Source organism: Macadamia integrifolia, chromosome 6 (genome assembly GCF_013358625.1).
Source record: "Macadamia integrifolia cultivar HAES 741 chromosome 6, SCU_Mint_v3, whole genome shotgun sequence".
Taxonomy (NCBI): Eukaryota; Viridiplantae; Streptophyta; class Magnoliopsida; order Proteales; family Proteaceae; genus Macadamia; species Macadamia integrifolia.
The window spans coordinates 14,801,844-14,821,996 of record NC_056562.1 but is presented as its reverse complement, the minus strand read 5'-3'; the positions used below and the strand labels follow the sequence as shown (position 1 = coordinate 14,821,996).

Sequence of the window (20,153 nt, the reverse complement as noted above, 5' to 3'; positions counted from 1 at the left end):
GTTTTTGTGATAAAGATTCTTCTTCTGTAGATTACGAATGTGAGGTGGGACTTGGGAGCACCAAGGAAAGGGCAATCGAGAGATTCGAGGGTTACCAATGACAGGTACTTGAAAATCGAGCAAATCAAACTTTTTGCCTCTGCCTCTGGTTGGTAGTGGTACATGCTTGATCAGATGATGTGATTATTTTGTCTTTATTTACCAAAAAATAAAGTGATTAGATATTTGTAGATATAATTCATTAGATATTACATATTGAGAATTTCTTATTTGTACAAAAAATATATATATATATATAAGTGCAATTTTTTTGTTAGTGAGGATAAATGTTATCTTCTTATATATACATATTTGAAAATTATGTAAAATGATAATAATTTTTTATATGACATAATCATAATGAAAATTGAAATTTTGATTTGGGTGTCTTGGGATTGATATTTGGAACAATGAGGTTGATATTATCAACTTCATATAATAGAGGTAGGTGTAAGAACTCTATCAAAAAAAAAAAAAAAAAGGATAGGGGTAAGAATGATCTTGGAAGCTTTCTCCTAATGATAAATTATTTTGAAAAGGGGTTGCACTTTTTAGCAGGGTGGTGGTTGCCATTGTTGTAGAGTAATGAACTAAGTCTCGGGAGAGGCTACTTGTTTAACTACCCCCACGTTAAATGTGTACATACTGTTATTACCCTTTGCCCCAACCTACGCCTCATACCATAGCCACCCTTCATTGAGTTGGGACATCAACCCCTAGTGATCTATGAGCCCTTGATTGGAGTTGACCCAAAAACCATACACGAATAATGTGTAGAAGAAAACTGCATGCCCTCTCACATTCCATTAGTCCCTTTGAACAATGAAATGTCCAAAGGCCTTCTAATCGAAAGGGGGGGGACTTCCCTCACCATAATTAGTACTTTGGCGTTGAGGGAGTCCTCCCTCATACACTTTATAAAAGGTGTCGTTTAGATAGTCCTTTAGATATTAGACAAAAGATAACAAGCTAACCATGCAACCAATGCATTGTTTACACTCACATAATTTTTTTTTTATCAGTCTTCTCTCTTCACTTGATTGTGTGAGCTCATGTGAATGATATTGTTTCAGTCTTATCATTAATGTGACGTGAGGGTTTGGTGCTTGCTACCTTGGCCTATGCTAGCACCCCTAAGTTTATCTTTCTCCTCCTCTAATAAGTGGCAGAAATATTATTTCATATAAGAGAGGAGATCTAGAGAGACATAGAGGAGCATTTGCATAGGTCATGCTCCCATGCAGAAACAATTTCCAATGAGAACAAAAAATCCGGGTGAAAAAATATTGCCAAGTTGTTTGGGCTACACCGATGCTTCTTTATGTCAACGACTCTCCATTATCTCATGAAATGACATTTGTTGTTCTCTATTATGGGAGAGAAACATGGAAGTTGAAAAGAGAGAGAGAGAGAGAGAGAGAATGTGTTTGGGTCCATTGTTCATATGATCATCTGATCGTATAAATCAGTATCCAACACCTGTCCCACTCTCTACCATTATGAGGGTATACCTATGGGATAGGATAGAGGAAGAGGGAAAAACCGAATATTTCATATGGTACTTTTGATCAAAAAATTAATTTGATTTATTTAATAGGAGAGAAAATAATAATAATAATAATAATAATAATAATTATTGTACGATGGGGTGATCGTACAAGCAGGGATTAGATGCTAAGAATTTTTTTTTTTTTTTTTAAACCAAATATAGCCTATTAAAACAAAAAGACCAGGACTAGATGCTAAGATGTACGATAAGATGATCGTACAAGCAGCAGCTGATCCTTTCACTACCGTGCACCAAATCCATACGATACGCAGCACTAGAAAGGAAACTCAATCCAAAAAAACCATTCACAGTGGTTAACGCCGAAAAAATATTTACATATAGGGGTGTTCTCGTCATTTGAATACAATTGCAGATCAATTTATGCCCAAGTGTCGTCCGTCCTACGAGGCCCCTGCGTCAGCTTCTATCTGTTCATTATCCGAAGTTTTAAAATGAAGAAAAAGAAAAAGGAAAAAAAAAAAAAGCTGTATTATTTTTTGTTCAGATTATTCTTCGATTCTGTGCGTCTCGTCTTCTTCATCTTCATTGATTTTGGTCCGTCTTCTGCTCTCACCGCCAAGTGTAGCGGAATTGCAATGCTAAAAGTCGCCTGTAATCTTCACAGGTATTTTTCACCGGAGCCAGTGGATTTAAATCCTCTAAACTTGGTCTTGGATAAGAGAATTTAAACCCGCAAATCTCTACTCTGCTCTGTGTCGAGTTCGAAAATCCGATTTGAAAGGTTTTTAAGTGTATCTGATATCGATGGAGGACATTTGCGATTTCTGCGGATGATTTTAACTGGCTTCAATGGACTTCGTTTCGGATTCTGAATCCGTTGTATTGTTAGGGTTTTGTAATTTTAGACTGGATTGTTTGCCTACTTCGTTCAACAGATCTCATTCGCTCGTTGATCGGGACGACCGGATTTTTTTCTATTGAATTTCTCTAGGGTAAATCGTCTATTCTTCGGGGTCTGCTTATGGTGTTGTGATTCTTTTAAGCAGTGCAAGTATTGCCTGCTTTGTTTGTTTGATTTGTGTTATTAAATCTAGTGCTGCTTTACCTGGTATTACTATTAGTAATGTTGTCTGCCAATGACCCAGTAGATTCTTTCTTTAATTCTCTTCACGCGGTTAAGGGTGCTCTTTCACCACTTGAATCTGGAATTCGTCGCGCTGCGAAGGATCTAGAGTCTTGCTGGGCGGGTCCGACAAATGAAGCGATTAATCTCGAATTGTTCCCCAAACTGAATTTCGCTGCCGAGAACAGTAAGAAGAGCTCTTCTCTGAAGAAGAAACAGTGCGAGGACGTTCTTGTTGATGACAGAAAAAAAAACTTGGTGATAAAATTTCCGATCAAGACGTTCTTGGGAACGTTTTTTCCCAGTTCCGGAGCCAATGACCGCAGGTCCGAGCTTCTGAAGAAAGGGTCCAAAGAGAAGGACTCAGTTGGAGAGAAGGTCTCTTGCACTAACTGTTTGCAGTTTGCAGTTACCTGGTCTTTGTTGCTTAGCAATTTTGTTCAGGCGATTCCAAGCCCATTTAAAATCGGAAAGAAGCGTTTTCAGAGACAGGGTGCTCAAGACAATTATTCTTCAGTTTCATGCAAAGAATCAACATCATTGGGGGATGCATCGAAACCGAAGCAGAGGGATTATGGTCAATTTTCTGGGTCATTTCAGAACAAGGGCACAACATGTAAGGAAGGGGACAATTTGTCGTTGGAACTCCTTATAGGTTTAATATTTGACCAGATCACCCAAAATCTTCAGTTATTCGACCAGGGTAACCAGCGAACATATCATAAGAGTTCTGCTCAAGCTGAAACTTCGTCGCCTTCGCCTAAATTTGATCATTTGGGGGTAATTACAGGTATACTTAAAGGCAAAAAGGCTGATGTCGATTACTTTCTTGGGAGCTTGAGGTTCGCAAAAGTCGGGGGCATGCCACCAAGTCTGGTAGGAGCAACTTCTCCTGTCAAAGTAGAGGGTGAAGATGAAGTCTCTACTGGTAATAGGGAAGAAACAGAAAGCAGTTCACCTCAGAAGCTTGCAAATGGGTTGCTTAATATTCCATTATCAAATGTTGAGCGATTGCGGTCCACACTCTCTACTGTTTCATTGACAGAAATGATTGAGCTTCTCCCCCAGTTAGGGAAGTCCTCTAAAGAACACCCTGACAAGAAAAAGTTGTTCTCTGTACAGGATTTCTTCAGGTATACTGAGTCTGAAGGTATGTTCCTTTGTTCTCAAGTACCTCTGCAGCCTATCGATTACAGTTAAACTGGGTTGCTCTTTGAGAGCACAACCTAATATCTTGAGCTATATTTTTACTTATTTTTCAATGCTTAAGCTCCTTGTGTGGGCCAGCAAGGTTTTGACCGCAGGACTGTGGTTCATTGCTATGCTTTACTTTGTGTCGGCATAACTGCATATAGTTCACAATACATTATACATTTCTAAAATTGTATTTTGGATTCTTAGATGATATTTAAGCATTTATGCAATACACAAATGCATGTGAATAAAATGATTGTCAGCAAGAATAAGTTCACGAGTGAAAAGAATGTTGATCTGATCATGGAAGTGCTTTTCACAAAGAACATAACATGGAGATAATTGTAGAATGTTGGAAAGGAGTTGTTTTTAACACAACAAAGGTACAACATTGGCAATAATAGAACAGTCAACTATATTTGAAGCATTTAAAAATCCATTCCAGTTATGGTACCAATGAAAAAGAAACTTGATAATGCAAAGATGATATCCAGTAGTTAACATTTTTTTTAATGGTTGAAATCAAATCATCGTTGATAAATGGAGAAATAAAAACTGAATTTAGAGAATAAAATTGTGAACTTTTTTTCCTATGAGGAAAAAATGTGCAAAAAATTTAATCACTAGGAGACTGCTTTGTTGCTATCTAAAGTGCTATGAAGTTTACTTGACATAAAAAAATGTTGTTATAAATAATAAGAATGTTGGATCAATTAAAGTGGAGGGCAGCCTCGGTGCATGGTAAGGTTGCTCAATTCCGACCTAATGGTTGTGGGTTTGAGTCAGGAAACAGCCTCTCCGTGAAGTAAGGCTGCATACATTATGATCCTCCCCAGACACCGCAGTGACGGGAGCCTCATGCACTGGGTACACCCTTTTATTTTATTTTGGATCAATTAAAGTCAATAACAGCCATTACATTGAAGGATATTTAAATAAAGAACTTATATTTGTATCAATTTTAAATATCTATATTCATTTTATTTCATGGATGTGTTACCCGTTAGGCAGGCAGTTGCAGACAAGCACACACTCTCTTTCTCTATTTGCTCTCCGAAATTTTACATTTTGTCCTCTTTTTAGGTGCAAACGATAAAATCATTTTAGATGTTTTACGAATTTTAAAGGGACATGGGAAGATTAATGATGGATGGAAGGGCTATATGAAGTGGCTGTTACTTCTGTAGTAGTTGTCTGAAATTAAATAGGGTAGTATAGAAATGAGTTAACAGAAGAGATGAGCTAAAAATAGAGTGGAATTATGATACCTATGTAAGACCTAGTGAGGTTGAGCTTTTAGATGCCTCGTTCAACTGCAGTTTGACCTACATACCTTCCACAAAATTGAAAGCTTTGCATCAGAGTGTCCATTTTATTAAATTAATGAAAGGCACACAGAGTGTTGTGGGACAGTTATATTTACGTGCATTCATTGTAGTTGTGGATAACTTTGAATCACTAGTGTTTGACCAAGCTTAAGTATTGGAAATATATTCCACCCTAAAATTCTGGTGTTTAAATGAATGTTACTTTCTATCTGCTTTTGAAAGTCAAATTGCATAATTTAACAAAGCAGTGTTTCAGAATTTTTCTCGTCTTTTGGAACGTTTTTCCATATCTGTATGACTGTTTAACAATTAATCATCTGTGGTTTAATCGTAGCTTGGATTTTATTTGCACCAAGGTATCCAATCATTTGAGCTTTGCTATGGCATTTGATTTTTTTGTAGTTATGTAGTGCTTCTTCTTGTTTAGAGCATGTTCACCTGCTGCTTCGTTCATTTGATTAATTACTGGGCCTGGAGGTTTATGAGGGTAGGAATGGATCTCTGATTACTGCCATGTCTTGGTGATTAATTCTGACTTTAAACTGCTGATATTTGCTTACAGGAAGGCGGTTCTTTGAGGAGCTGGATAGAGATGGAGATGGCCAGGTAACGCTAGAAGATCTTGAAGTTGCCATGAGAAAGAGAAGATTACCTCGGAGATATGCTCGTGAATTTATGCACCGCACTAGAAGTCACTTATTTTCAAAGTCATTTGGGTGGAAACAGTTTTTGTCCTTGATGGAGCAGAAGGAACCTACCATTCTTCGGGCTTATACAACTCTATGTTTGAGCAAATCTGGAACACTGCAAAGGAGTGAAATCTTGACGTCCCTTAAAAATGCGGGACTTCCAGCCAATGAAGACAATGCGGTTGCCATGATGCGCTTTCTGAATGCTGACACCAAAGGATCTATATCCTATGGTCATTTCCGAAATTTCATGTTGCTTCTTCCTTCTGATCGACTTGAAGATGATCCCCGGTAAGATGTGTTTGGCATGTTCTAATGGTCAGACTCATTTCAAAAGTTTTGAAAAGTATGACCAAACACATAAATCCACTTTGGTTTCAAGTAAGAAATTTTTAAGTATTCTGTTTAATGGGACTATTAAGTACATATGCTGAGTCTGAGAGATTTTAATGATTTTGTTATTGTATTTTAGGTTAAAGTTCAAAATTTTCTTTAATTTGATGAAGATTTTCCTTCTTAAGAATGGAAACTATTCTAATTACTTTCGGACTTTGTCCATTCGTGTAGGTCAAATGGAATGAAATCTTGCAAAAAGGAGTACGAAATCATTGGATAACCCATAATAGAACTTGATATGCAAACCTTGGGAATTAAATCTTGCAAAAGGAGTAGGAAATTGTTGTGTAGCCCATAATAGAACTTGACATGCAGACCTTGGGAATTATGTCTAGTGAAGGTATACAGAACTATAGATAAGAGTGTAAGAAAGATCATATATGTATTCAACAGGATGCACTTCATAGAAATTGAAATTATCTTTACAAAATTTATTCAGGTTTGGCGTAGAATCTTGTTGCCAAGCCAATGTGGTGTTCTTGCCTTCTAGATCTGCCAAAACTTCATCTACTCACTTCAGCCTCCTTCCCCTGTGGCAGCAAAAACATGCATGTGCATCGGTAGGATGGTGAAATGGGTGGACTTTTATCATGGGAAAGTGGACAATTATGTTTCAAAAGCTATACGCGTTTAGACATAGGAAAAAAAAAGCATGTCCTTTTGGAAAAGCATGTTGCTCACCCCTAGAATGCCTGCAGGCCAAACAGTGATAGCTTTTTTATGTGATCTTTTACTATGTTGATGGGTAAAAGTTTTTCTAGGCAGGCTCATCTGGAGTGGTTGTCAGATAGCCCACCTATTTCAGCCACCTGAAAGGTGATTTTGCAATTCTGACTGTTGGATATATAGGTGATGCAGTCTGGGTCGATTCGGATCACTTATGGGCCTTCACAATTAACAAAAATCCAAGTTTCAAGGGAGTGGCAGTTTTGGTAAATGAACAGATTAGAGGTTACTTAGGTAGATAAGGAAGAAAGGGATGGGATTGGAGTTACTAATTAAAGTATGAGGATAGTCTTAGAATTAAAATTTTAAAAAGGAGAGGAGTAGGATTAGGCACAATGGGGGAGGGGCATTTCAGGAAGGAAGAATACTGCTTTCTATGCGGTGATTACAATGTTTACTTTCAATTTTCCCCAGACAAATTTACCTTAAAATTTGCAAGGGTGTAATGGATTTTTGTTGACCTTCAGATTGATGAAACTTCATATGTGATGTGCTAGATAGCTGATAGCAAAGCTGCATCCTTCATCTCTCTTTCGCTTTTATTTTTACCGTTTTTGATAGTCATGAACCATATTTATTTCATGTTGTTTTATTAATTGAATTTTGCAATATTTCATTAATTCATTCTATTTTATCCACAGGAATATATGGTTTGAAGCTGCTACTGTTGTTGCTGTTGCACCGCCAGTGGAAATTCCTGCAGGAAGTGTTCTGAAATCTGCGTTGGCAGGGGGGCTTGCTTCTGCGCTGTCCACTTCTCTATTGCATCCCGTCGACACTATGAAGGCAAATTCTTTGGCTATTGATTTCTTGCATAGTAGGCTGCATATCTTTAAGGATAGGAAATTCGATATTCCTACAATACGCACTGATAAGTCTGGTTGACAATGACAGTTTTATGGCTAGATATATCTCAGCATGTTTTGGCTTCCTGTCTGGACTCTTTAAATACTGACTTTCTATTTTATTTGATTGAAATTGGATGCTTTTCTTTACGATACTGAAGCACTCCTAATAGTGTCCAAGATTGTGTTGAGCGAGGCATCTGGTGGAAAGTGAAGTCATGGGCTTGTATCAGATTCTCAGCACCATTTGTTGGGCCTTCATTTGTCCATTGTCTTAAGAGTTAATTAACTGGAGTCTGAAGAACGAGAAATATCTGAGGCTGAAGAGCTAAACATTAATTGTTTCATTTCTTTGTTTTTCTATCGTCATGACTTCCTTTCAATGTTTTGTCCTAGTATTTGAAAATTGAAAAACTGTTGGTGCCTATATCGTGGAGTCAAATATGATCGGAAAGGTTGAATAAGAAGATCTCTGATAATGGGGAGGGCATGGTTCCTAAATGGAAGAGAAGTAGTCTTTTTTACTTTGTTAAATTGCTAATCTCCAGTCTAGGGAATAAGGCATGTAAGGGTATGCCAAGAAGTATTTGATGGCGTCGTTTGATGGTTCCAAGGTAGGCTGAGAACAGAAGAGAGAGAGAGAGAGGTATAAGAAAACGAAACCAACTAGCAGCTCCGATATATCTTAAATTCTGAATATGGTTCCGTAGTTATCTGATTTTGTTGTCTTCTTGAATAGCAATATTGAAAACAATTAAAAGTAAGAAGTCTGCAGGTGATGGTCTAATGATACATCACTGGCCAAATTCTAATATTTATGAAACTGGGGTTTCAATGGCTATTAAGTTATTTGGTTCTATATCCCGCACGCATACAGTGTAAAACATAAGTTCCTATAGCCATAAAGAATCTTCTATCTTTGTAGCTATAACATTCCTAATTCTGCTCAATTAAGTAATGAGGAATTGTTCTAGCATTACATTGGAAAACTGGATTTTAGAAGTTTGATTTTTTGTTTTGTTTTTAATTGTTATTATGACAATCTCTTGTCTTCTATAACTTATAAATTATTTGGGCTTTTTTCATGAAAAAAATCTTGACTCATCAGACTCTAGTGCAAGCATCAACACTCTCTTTTCCAGAACTTGTGTCAAAGCTTCCTCAAATTGGAGTTCGGGGATTGTATCGTGGTTCTATCCCTGCTATTCTTGGTCAATTTTCAAGGTCTTTTTATATTCCTTTTGGTTTGAAAGGAGAGGGATCTTGCATTATTCTGGCTCATTTTATTTAATGTACAACTTGATTCTTTTGATCAACAGCCATGGATTGCGAACTGGAACCTTTGAAGCAACCAAGCTTGTATTAGTACATGTGGCCCCAACGCTTCCAGAAATTCAGGTATATGCTTATCAGTTACCATTGAATTTGTTTGATGAACATTGGGTCTCAGGTTTGAAGTGGACAAGGATAGGAAAATGACCACCTGTACAGCATTACCCCAAATGCCCAAAACACTGTTACATGTCGTCCTCCTCTTTCCATCTTTGCATGCACAAAGTTTGCACACACACACACACTGCGCATGCGAGAGGGAGATTTTTAGTGTGATAAATTTTTATCACATTTACCTAAGTAAGAAACTTAAGTGATATTCTATGTCAATTAGATCCAATCTGTAGCATCCTTCTGCAGTACAATATTGGGAACAGCAGTTCGAATTCCTTGCGAGGTATTGAAACAAAGGTTGCAGGCTGGCATTTTTGACAATGTAGGTGAGGCAATTTTGGGGACTTTGCATCAAGATGGTGTTAGGGGTTTTTTTCGGGGGACTGGTGCCACACTTTGCCGTGAAGTTCCTTTCTATGTTGCTGGCATGGGGCTCTATGCTGAGTCCAAAAAGGTATGGAATTTAACCTATTCAAGTGTAGATGATTCTCCATGATAACCATATATTTATCATTACCTACTGTTTCCACTGTTAAAACTATTTTTTAATTTTAGCATTGAATTTGCAAGTACTTGTTTTGTAGCAAAATTGAAACAATTTTTTATCACACAGCTGTGAGTTCATCCATGCATGGAGTAGAATGCCATCAATTAATGTGATAACTCATACATAGAATGAGTGGAGCTGTGATGATGATCTTGAGAATATGAGATATGAGTAGAGGGGCGTTCAAAGTGAGAATTTGAAATGAACGCATTTGAAGGAACCTAGGGGTAGCACTAACTGGTTAAAATAGAGGAGCAAGCTGCTTGAGAAGGTTCAGTCATGTGCAACTTGCTCCAGCGACTGCCCTAATGAAGAATCGGGCGGTTGAAGTTGACTGTAGAAGGGCAGGGAACTTAAAAAAAGGACTACAGTTTGGGTTGGTAAGGAAGGACTTGTTTAACTGTGCTGTGTCCAAAAGAGGTGTGTTTGTGTGCTGGCAATATTAATTCACTGAAAAGAAAGAAATTAAACCAACCCCATTAAGTTGGGATAAGGTTTTGGATGTTGTTGTTGTTGTTGTTGAAGAGAAAGAAATTACTTGGTGGAGGGGAACACCAACAATTTTAAGGGTCCCTCGACTGCCTATGGTAAGATGATTTCTTTCACTCGCACCTAAATTTGCCACATCGAGGGCTAATGTGGGTTGGGGAAATGAACTGCTAGCTATGAGCGTAGATGCTTTATTGTCAAATGAGGGAAGATTTTACCCGTACCTTATTGAAAGGGTGAGGGTGAAATTTTTATCCTATGCTATAGGGCAAGGTTAAAGTCCCTCTGCATTACTTGGAGGCATTATCCAACCTTCCCCTACCCGTTGCCATCCCCAATCGTGTGTTACTCCCTCTTTTCTCAAATTTTTATGGATTATTGGTAAATCAAGAATATGCATATTTTTAGATACTCAGTATCAGGTTTGGAGTATATTACTTCGTCAGGTTGATAATCTACTTGTTCTGACCTTGAATCATGGTACTAAGGAAAATGGGAATTATGGTGCTGACACAAGAATTCATAGTGAACATGAATAACTTAAATGACCATGATTGAATCGCATTTTTTCTTTGGTTCTCTCAAGAGTTTTGAGCAAACTTGATTCTTATGACCGTTGTGTTCTTGTATGTTGCTGCAAGGCTGCTCAGCATCTTTTGAAGCGAGATCTGGAGCCTTGGGAGACAATTGTGGTTGGGGCTTTATCTGGAGGACTTGCTGCTGTTGTCACCACTCCATTTGATGTAATGAAGACAAGGATGATGACTGCTCCCCAGGGTCTGCGAGTGTCAACGTCAATGGTGGCCTTCTCCATCCTTCGTCGGGAAGGACCTCTTGGCCTTTTCAAGGGAGCGGTGCCTAGGTTCTTCTGGATTGCACCTTTGGGTGCAATGAATTTTGCAGGCTATGAGCTCGCAAAGAAGGCAATGGACAAGACCGAGGAGGGGACAGTTGATCAGCTTCCTCAAAAGAGGTTGACCTCGTCTGGCTGAAAGTCTCTGCCACAAGGGGAAACCATGAATATCTGGTACTGCCTTCCGGTTATCGTTTATGTAGTCTAGGATGTTTTAAGCTTTCCTGGCTTTAACAGCATCTTATGCTTCCATTTTATATCTGTCGACATCTCTGCTCACTAGTTCATCGTGACATTGTAATTTCTGAGCTAGGTAATTGCTTCCTTTCGTTGAAACTCTTAGCACATTGCAAGTGACGGCCTTGGATGTATTTTTGTGCTTCTCCTTCTTCTTCTTCTGTCATTTTTATTTTTTTTATTATTTTTTTTGTGTGTATTGAGAAGGGGGCGTGAGTTTATAAGCAAAAATCAAAGCGACAACATATATTGACAGGGCGGGACGGCATTGTGGGAGCAGGCGATGTCTGCATTTTTGGTAACCTTCCCATTATTTGTACATTTTTGTAGTTGGTATACAATATTTTTCATATTGGTCTCTTCAATGTCGGCGAGCAATGATGTTGATGTTCATTCTACGTGTAATGAGATGTGGATTCTTTTGGTTATCCTCCAATGGTTATGTTTCAGTTCTACTTCATTAACCAGCAAGTTGGTACAAATGATTATGACTCCAGTTGACATGTTGATGTGTTATGAATTATGATGCTGCAGAACGTGGGAATGTACGTGTTACAACTATATAGTGGAATGAAGCATGTTAATACCAGCAATGTGGAATCTAACAATATGGGTGGAATATGTTGCGAGAATGCGAGGGTGGGTTGGGTGCACCACTGCCCCAGAGTCACGTCATCAACATTTGCTGCGGTTTGAAGACAGGCTAACACTGCAAGCGATGGGATAAACACTTCAAGAAATGGTTAAAAACTTAAAATCAAGTTGTTTTCCTATCATCCCCCTCCCCTCTAGTGTGGGTGAGTAAAGTCCCTTGGGGCGTGTGTGCAGGGTGATCCACATGAATGAAAATTTTAATTTCACAAGGGTAGGGTAATAATTTTATGCTCCCATATGTCTTGGCGTAAGGACTGCACGGAAAGTGACGGACATCGGGAGGCATTGGCGTACCTATGCTCTTCGGGCTCTCCGTACCCAGATCATTATCCCCTAAAGTAAGGGTCCCAGCCTTCGAAGTCCCAGCATGAGGCATGGTTCAAGAACCGGAATAAAATCCATCGACCGTGACTGATCCGGTCTGCTCCATTATCAGCCAATTACCGCCCAATCGGAAATCAAAATTAGTACCGAACAATTGGATCTCCTGGTCTGGCTTTTCAAAACCTTAACCTTGTCGCAGGGTAGGGTGTGGCTGAGAGCCTGAAACTTATTACGAACTGATGTGGTAAAAATTGACCGGGCGATCTTCCCTGCAGTTCCAAATGCTTCAGTTGATCTGCACGAAAGAGAAGATAAGGGAGAGTCGGGTTGACTCGACGGGAGACTCTCTGATGCCAAAGTTAGATCCTTTCACAGTAGAATAGAGTTTTCAGTTAAAAGAAGTGATCGATCACTTTCAATGGAGGTTTACCTTGGTATTTATAGGCCATTGGTAGAATGGAGAAAGGGGGAAGTCTGTGGAGAGTCCTATTGGGTGTGGAGTCATGGAGAGGGACAACTCTCTGATGTCAGGAATATTCTAGATCCTGGGGTATACTAAGGGAATATCCCCCTCTCATCTCGAAAGTACCAACTTGGGAGAAGTAGATGTCTCTGATGACGTGTAGTGGATAGAATCATGTCCTTGTTATCAGGGATTACATTCATTGAATGTAGGAGTGGACGAGAGCACGTTTTTGAGAACCTTGCTTCTTGATGATGGGGCGAGGTGGCAGCACGGCCAAAGGGCCGAGGTGATGGCTCGGACTGGCAGAGGGCTAAGGTGGCAGCTCCGGCTAGTTGAGGGCCGAGGTGACAACTCGGGTTGATGGAGGGCCGAGGTGACAACTCGGGCTGATGGAGGGCCGAGGTGATAGTTCGGGCAGATGAAGGGCTGGGGTAGCAGTGCAGCATTCGTTAATTCGCTCCTTGGCCATGTCGTGGTTAGGGAGAAATGGCCTCATCATGAACAAAGACATATTTTTCCATTGGAGGATTATTCATCACTTATCTTAATTTATGAGGAAAAAGAATTCTACAAATATATATATATATATATATATAAAAGGAAAAAGAAGACTCGAATGACTGGTTTTTATTTAATTAATTGTACATTATAAATGCAATCATCTTTTTAACTATTTTCTGTAAAATTCTGCCTCGAAGTCTCCAAAATTGATGCAATTGGATTAAACAATCCTCCTCTAAACTTGGATGGGAGAAATTAAATCAGCTAATCTCTACTCTGCTCAGCGTCGAGCTCGAATCCGAGACTCCTGCCGATCAATGCTGATGAATTTGATCGGGCTCGATGGACTTGTTTCGGATTTTGAATCTGTTGTGCTGTTAGGGCTGTGTAATTTCAGACGGGATTGTTTGCCTGCTTCTTTCAACAGACCTCATTCACTCGTTGATCGGAAGGTGCTCTGCTTCTGTCGGATGATTTTGTGATTCTGGCAAGCAGTGCAAGTAATGCTTGATTTGCACTATTAAATCTAGAGCAGCTTTACCTTGTATTAGTAATGGTGTCTGGGAATCACCCAATGGATTCCTTCTTTAATTCACTTGACGCGGTGAAGGGTGCTCTTTCATCACTTGAATCTGGTATTCGTCGCACTGCGAAGGATCTAGAGTTGTGCTGGGCGGATAATCTCGAACTGTTCCCAGAACTGAATTTCACTGCCGAGAACAGTAGGAGGAGCTCTTATTTGAAGAATAAACAGTGCGAGGACGTTGTTTTTGTTGGTGACAGAAAGGAAAGTGTATCCATAAAATTTCCGATCAAGACGTTGTTGAGAACGTTTTTTGTCAACTCCGGAGCCAATGAACGCAGGGTCGGGCTTCTGAAGAAAGGATCCAAAGAGAAGGAATCAGTTGGAGAGAAGGTCTCTTGCACTAATTGCTTGCAGTTTGCAGTTACTTGGTCTTTGTTGCTTAGCAGTTTTGTTCAGGCATTTCCAAGTCCGTTCAAAAGCGGAAGGAAGCGTCTTCAGACTCAGGGTGCTCTAGACAATTGTTGTTCAGATGCATACAAGGAGTCAACATCATCTGGGGTTGCATCTAAACCGAAGCGGAGGGAATATGGTCAATTTGCAGGGTCATTTCAGAAAAAGGGCACTACATGTAAGGAAGGAGACAGTTTGTCGTTACAATTCCTTATAGGTTTAATATTTGGCCAGTTCAGCCAAAATCTTCAGAAATTCGATCAGGGTAAGCAGCGGGGTGTCATAAGAGTTCTCTGATCAAGCTGAAACTTCTTATTTGCCTAAATTTGATCAAGTTGGGGTAATAACAGGTATACTGACAGGGGAAAAAGCAGATGTTGATTACATTCTTGGGAACTTGAGGTTCGCAAGAGTCGGAGGTGTGCCACCAAGTCTGGTAGGAGTAACTTCTTCTGCCAAAGTAGAGGACGAATATGGCCTCTCTGCTGGTAATAGGGAAGAAACAGAAGGTGGTTTCCCTCAGAAACTCGCAAATGGGTTTGAAGCTGCTACTGTTGCTATTGTACCGTCAGTGGAAGTTCCTGCTGGAAGTGTTCTGAAATCTGCGTTGGCAGGAGGTCTTTCTTGTGCACTGTCCGCTTTTCTAATGCATCCTATCGATACTGTGAAGGCAGGTTCTTTGGCTAATTATTTCTTGCATATTTTAGGCTACATATCTGGCTAGAAAAAAATATTTCTACAATATGCACTAATATGCATGGTTGACAATGGGAGTTTTAAGGCTAGATATATCTCAGCATGTTTTGGCTTCTTGTCTCAACTCTTTAAATCATTGTTGTCGAGGTGACATCTTGTTGGTGTCGCCTTGATTTTTCCCCCAACCCCTAGGATCGCGTAGACAGCATGACAAGTATGCTTTTAATACCAACTTCCCTATAAAATCCATTGAAATTGGATGCTTTTCTTTACTATAGTGAAGCACTCTTAATGGTGCACAAGATGGTGTTTGTGCTGTGCACTTGGTGAAAAATGAAATCATGGGCTTGTGTCAGATACCTGTACCACTAGTTGGGCCTTCATTTGTTTACTGTGTAAGAAAGAATCAACTAGAGGCTGAAGGACGAGAAATATGCTGAAGCTGAAGATAAAAACATTGTTTCATTTCTTTGTTTTCTATCATCATGACTTCCTCTCAATGCCTTCTCATAGCCTATATTATGGATCTGAATGTGATCAGAAAGTTTGGAAAAGAAACATCTCTAATAATGCGCAGAGCATGATCGAGTCATAAGTGGAAAAGAAGTCCTTGTTATTGTGTGGATTGATACAGTAATTAATTAGGGAGCTCCAGTCTAGGGGAACAGGGAGTATGTTCAAGGCTTCAAGTGTTAAGCATTCCATGGTAGGCTGGTAACAGAAGAGAGAGGGATAAGAACAGGACCAACTAGCAGGTGCTGTATATCTGAACTTTTGAATATGGTTCCCCAGTTATCCGATTTTGTTCTGCCTTCTTGGATAGCAATTTGGAAAACAATGAAAAGTAAGAATTCTGTAGGTGATGGTATAAGATACATCACTGAACAAATTCTTATATTTATGGAATTCCTTGACTGGGGTTTCAATGGCTACCAATTTATTTGATTCTATATCCTGTAAGTGTGCCGTGGAAAACATAATTTTGGATAGCCATAAAGAATCTTCTATCGTTGTAGCTGTAACATTCCTAATTCTGCTCAATCAAGTAATGAGCAAGATTTTCAAGCATAACCACTGGAAAAATGGATCTTAGAGTGGATCTATTTGGATTATGATTTTTATGACAGTATATATAGTTATTTCTGATAATATTTCGTCTTTTTGTAACTTACAAATTATTTGGACTTTTTTCATGACAAAATATTGACACATCAGACTCAAGTGCAAGCATCAACAACTCTCTCTCTCCCAGAACTTGTGTCAAAGCTTCCTCAAATTGGAGTTCAGGGATTGTATCGGGGTTCTATCCCTGCTATTCTTGGTCAATTTTCGAGGTCTCCCTCTCTCTTCTTTTTTTTTTTTTTTGGGGGGGTGGGGTTTGTAAGGAGAATATCTTGCATTTTCTGGTTCATTTTATATACTGTACAATTGGTTCTCTGGATCAACAGCCATGGATTGCGAACTGGAATCTGTGAAGCAAGCAAGCTTGTATTAGTAAATGTGGCTCCGACGCTTCCAGAAATTCAGGTATATGCTTATCAGTTATCATTGTAGTTGTTTGATGAAGATTGGGTCTTGGGGCTGAAGAAGAAGACATGGGTAGGGATGATGCCCAACATGTACAGCATCACCCAAATGCCCAAAACACTGTTACTTGTGGCACTTCTCCTTTCTCATCTGTCAATGAGCAAAGCTTGCACACACACTGACACACATGGAGGGAGAGAGATTTTTATTGTGATAGACTTGTTACAATATCAAGATCAATAGAGATCAATAACCAGAATAAGAAGGATCCAAAAAGAAAGAAGAAAGGATAAAAACAAGAGTAACCAAGAGGGAGAGAAGAGAGCTAATCAAATAGGGAATACTACCACTATTGATAGCGATTTATATTTATAAAACAAACTCTAGTATAATTACAAGCAGCCTCAACAACTTATGATACTTATTATCACTTTTATCTAACTAAGAAACTTAATTGACATGCTGTCAATAAGGTCGAAACTGTAGCGTCCTTCTGCAGTACAATATTGGGAACAGTAGCACGGATTCCTTGCGAGGTATTGAAGCAAAGGTTGCAGGCTGGCATTTATGAAAATGTAGGTGAGGCAATCGTGGATACCTTGCGTCAAGATGGCATCAGGGGTTTTTTTCGGGGGACTGGTGCCACACTTTGCCGTGAAGTTCCTTTCTATGTTGCTGGCATGGGGCTCTATGCTGAGTCCAAAAAGGTATGTTATTTTTCCTATTCAAGTGTAGATGCTTCTACCAATACCTTTGGTTGCCTCAGTGATCGAAATCTTTAGATTTTCCATGTTGGGAACCAAGGATCAAGTATTGGTACTGTAAAGTGTAGATGCTTCTCTATGATACCATGTAAAACCATTTTTTAGTTTTAGCATTGAATGTGTAAGTATTTGATTTTGTAGTAGATTTGAAGTAAATTTTATCACACAGTTATGAGTGCATCCATGCATGAGCAGAATGCCTTAACAAAAGATAGAATTTGAAATGAATGCATTTGTAGGAACCTACTGCAGCACTAACTAGTGAAAATAGAATAGAAAGCTCCTTGAGAAGGTTCAGTCATGTGCAACTTGCACCCATGGTTTGAAATATCAGCCGAAATGACCAAATTTCACAAAATATTTTGGTTTCGATCAAAATCAAAACGAAATGACTACTGAAATTTCAGTCACAAAATGGATAAAAATTCCACTGAAATATTTTAGTTTCAACATAAAGTGAAATAGGTTGAAATCTGAAAATTTTAAACCTTGCTTTGCACCAGTGACTGCGTAATGAAGAATTAGAAGTTTACTGTAGAAGGACAGTGAGCATTAGAAAAAATCATATTATTTTTTCTTCTTCCCCTTTTTAGGGGCTCCTTATTTCTCCTTTCCCTTTTGGTAATGAATTATTTATTCAACCCCCCCCCCCAAAAAAAAAAAATCTGTTTAGAAATGATTTTTTATCGAAATTGAGGGCAAACCCGTCTGATTTGACCGATCTAGCGGATCCATATAGCTATTGGTATTGGTGTGCAAAAACCTTGCTTAGAACTGTGACCTGCTACTACTTCACTTCTCCATCCACATATGATTGCTTTCAGGTTCACCATGATGTGTGAGTAGGATACCTTTGATTTTTGGTTAAGACTATATCCAATTGTCAGGTTGAGTGTATGCGTGCAAATATTTGCAGTGGGGCTGTGATGTTTTTTTTTTTTTTTTTTTTCATCTGGAGAAATTTGCTCAATTTTTGTAAAGCTGGGAGTTGAACCCATTTACGTGCCTTACCCTCCTCAGCTTTGGAGGTAAGGTGGGGATTCTCTACTGATACTAAAATGGGAAATTTCCCATGTATCTATTATACGTATGGAGGGCAATTAGAAAATTTCTGACATACATATTATTGAGTGTATACACATCTAAGCTCATTACTAGTGGTCCATTTCCCCAACCCGAATACCATTGATGATGCTTTATCACTGGATAATAGGAGATTTTACCCGTACCCTATTGTAAGGGCAAGGGTGAATTTTTATCCTACCCTATAGGGCAAGGGTGAAGGCCCTCTTTATTCCTCGGAGGGTAAGGGTAAATAGTCAATATCCAAACTTTCCCTACCCTTTGCCACACCTAATCGTGTGTTACTCATTGATTGCTCCATTGTTTACGGATTATTGGTATATCATGAATAATAGGCATGTTTTTGGATACCCAATTATAGATTTGGTGAATATTACTTTGCCAGGTGATCATCTAATTGTTCTAACTTAGTATTATGGTACCAAGGGAAATGGAAATTATGGTTTTGACACAAGAATTCATAGTCAACATTAACCTGAATGGCCATTATTGTGGCATTTTGCTGGGGTTCTCTCGAGAGGTTGAGCACACTCAATACTGCCAGGAGAAAGTAGTCTGTGTGATGGACAATGAGTTAGCAGGATTCTCAATAGTCATTTGCCCTTGTGAATTGTGATTGTGTATCCATTAGTTAGCATGAATGTGAACATGCTCTGGTCTGACATTGTTGGTGGACACCATGGATATATACTCAGTGTGTGTCACGAGTGTGTCATGTTAGCCATGTACTTACTGCAGTGTTCTTTATATGGTTTTCTAAACATGAGCCTGATACTCTTTTTGCAATGACCACTGTGTTCTTGTATGTTGCTGTAAGGTTGTTCAGAAGCTACTAAAGCGGGATCTTGAGCCTTGGGAGTCAATGGTGGTTGGGGCTATATCTGGAGGGCTTGCTTCTGTTACCACCACTCCATTTGATGTGATCAAGACAAGAATGATGATCGCTTCCCAGGGCATGCCAGTGTCAATGTCAATGATGGCCTTCTCCATCCTTCGTCAGGAAGGACCTCTTGCTCTGTTCAAGGGAGTAGTGCCTAGGTTCTTCTGGGTTGCACCTTTGGGTGCTATTAATTTAGCAGGTTACGAGCTCCTAAGGAAGGCAATGGACAAGACCTAGGAGGTGACAGTTGATCAGCTTCCTCATAGAGGCTGAACACCTCTGGCTGAAAGTCTCTGCTACAAAGGGAAAACATCAATATCTACTACTGCCTTCAGGTAATCGTTTATGTGGAATGGGATGATTTAAGCTTTCCTGGCTATGCTTCCGGTTTTCATCTGTCGACATCTCAGCTTGCTTCATTAAGACATTGTAATTTATGTGATACATAATCTCTTATTTTCTTTCCAACTGCGTATTTTTGTGCTTTTTTTTTTTTGGGTGTATTGATAAGGGGGCATGAGTTTATAAGCAAAAGGTGATAACACATTTTGACAGCATGGCTCACATAATGCGAGCAGGTGATTTCTGTGTAACCTTCCCATAATTTGTGCATTTGTGTAGTTGGTTACAATATTCGTCATATATCTCTTCAATGTCCTCATGCAACAGTGTTCATTCTACATGTAATGAGATGTGGATTCTATTGGTTCTTCAATGGTTATGTTTCAGTTTTACTTCATTAACCAGCAAGTTGGTACAAATGATTGAACTACAGTAGGCATGTAGTGTTATGCTGCCGCAGAATGTGGAAAATGTGGGGTTGCCATTATAATCGAATGAAGCATATTAATACCAGCACT

At 39.1% G+C, this 20,153-nt stretch overlaps 1 protein-coding gene across 6 annotated transcripts; it reads left to right on the top strand.

The window, feature by feature from the left end:
* Positions 1 to 1,994: 1,994 nt before the first annotated feature.
* On the top strand, positions 1,995 to 20,008 carry LOC122082009 (mitochondrial substrate carrier family protein C). 6 transcript variants are annotated; one of them, XM_042649487.1, is made up of 8 exons: positions 1,995 to 3,822; positions 5,757 to 6,174; positions 7,647 to 7,655; positions 14,881 to 15,013; positions 16,255 to 16,373; positions 16,488 to 16,566; positions 17,040 to 17,273; positions 19,240 to 20,008. In XM_042649487.1, the coding sequence occupies exons 1-8, from the start codon at positions 2,673 to 2,675 to the stop codon at positions 19,528 to 19,530; spliced, it is 2,433 nt and encodes an 810-aa protein (XP_042505421.1). In that variant the 5' UTR covers positions 1,995 to 2,672; the 3' UTR covers positions 19,531 to 20,008. The 6 variants fall into 6 exon arrangements, with proteins under 6 accessions (XP_042505421.1, XP_042505420.1, XP_042505419.1 ...); XM_042649486.1 differs by having other exon boundaries at positions 19,231 to 20,008; XM_042649485.1 differs by lacking the exons at positions 14,881 to 15,013; positions 16,255 to 16,373; positions 16,488 to 16,566; positions 17,040 to 17,273 and adding exons at positions 8,959 to 9,074; positions 9,170 to 9,248; positions 9,517 to 9,750 and having other exon boundaries at positions 1,998 to 3,822; positions 7,647 to 7,791; positions 19,231 to 20,008.
* The last annotated feature ends 145 nt before the right edge of the window (positions 20,009 to 20,153 follow it).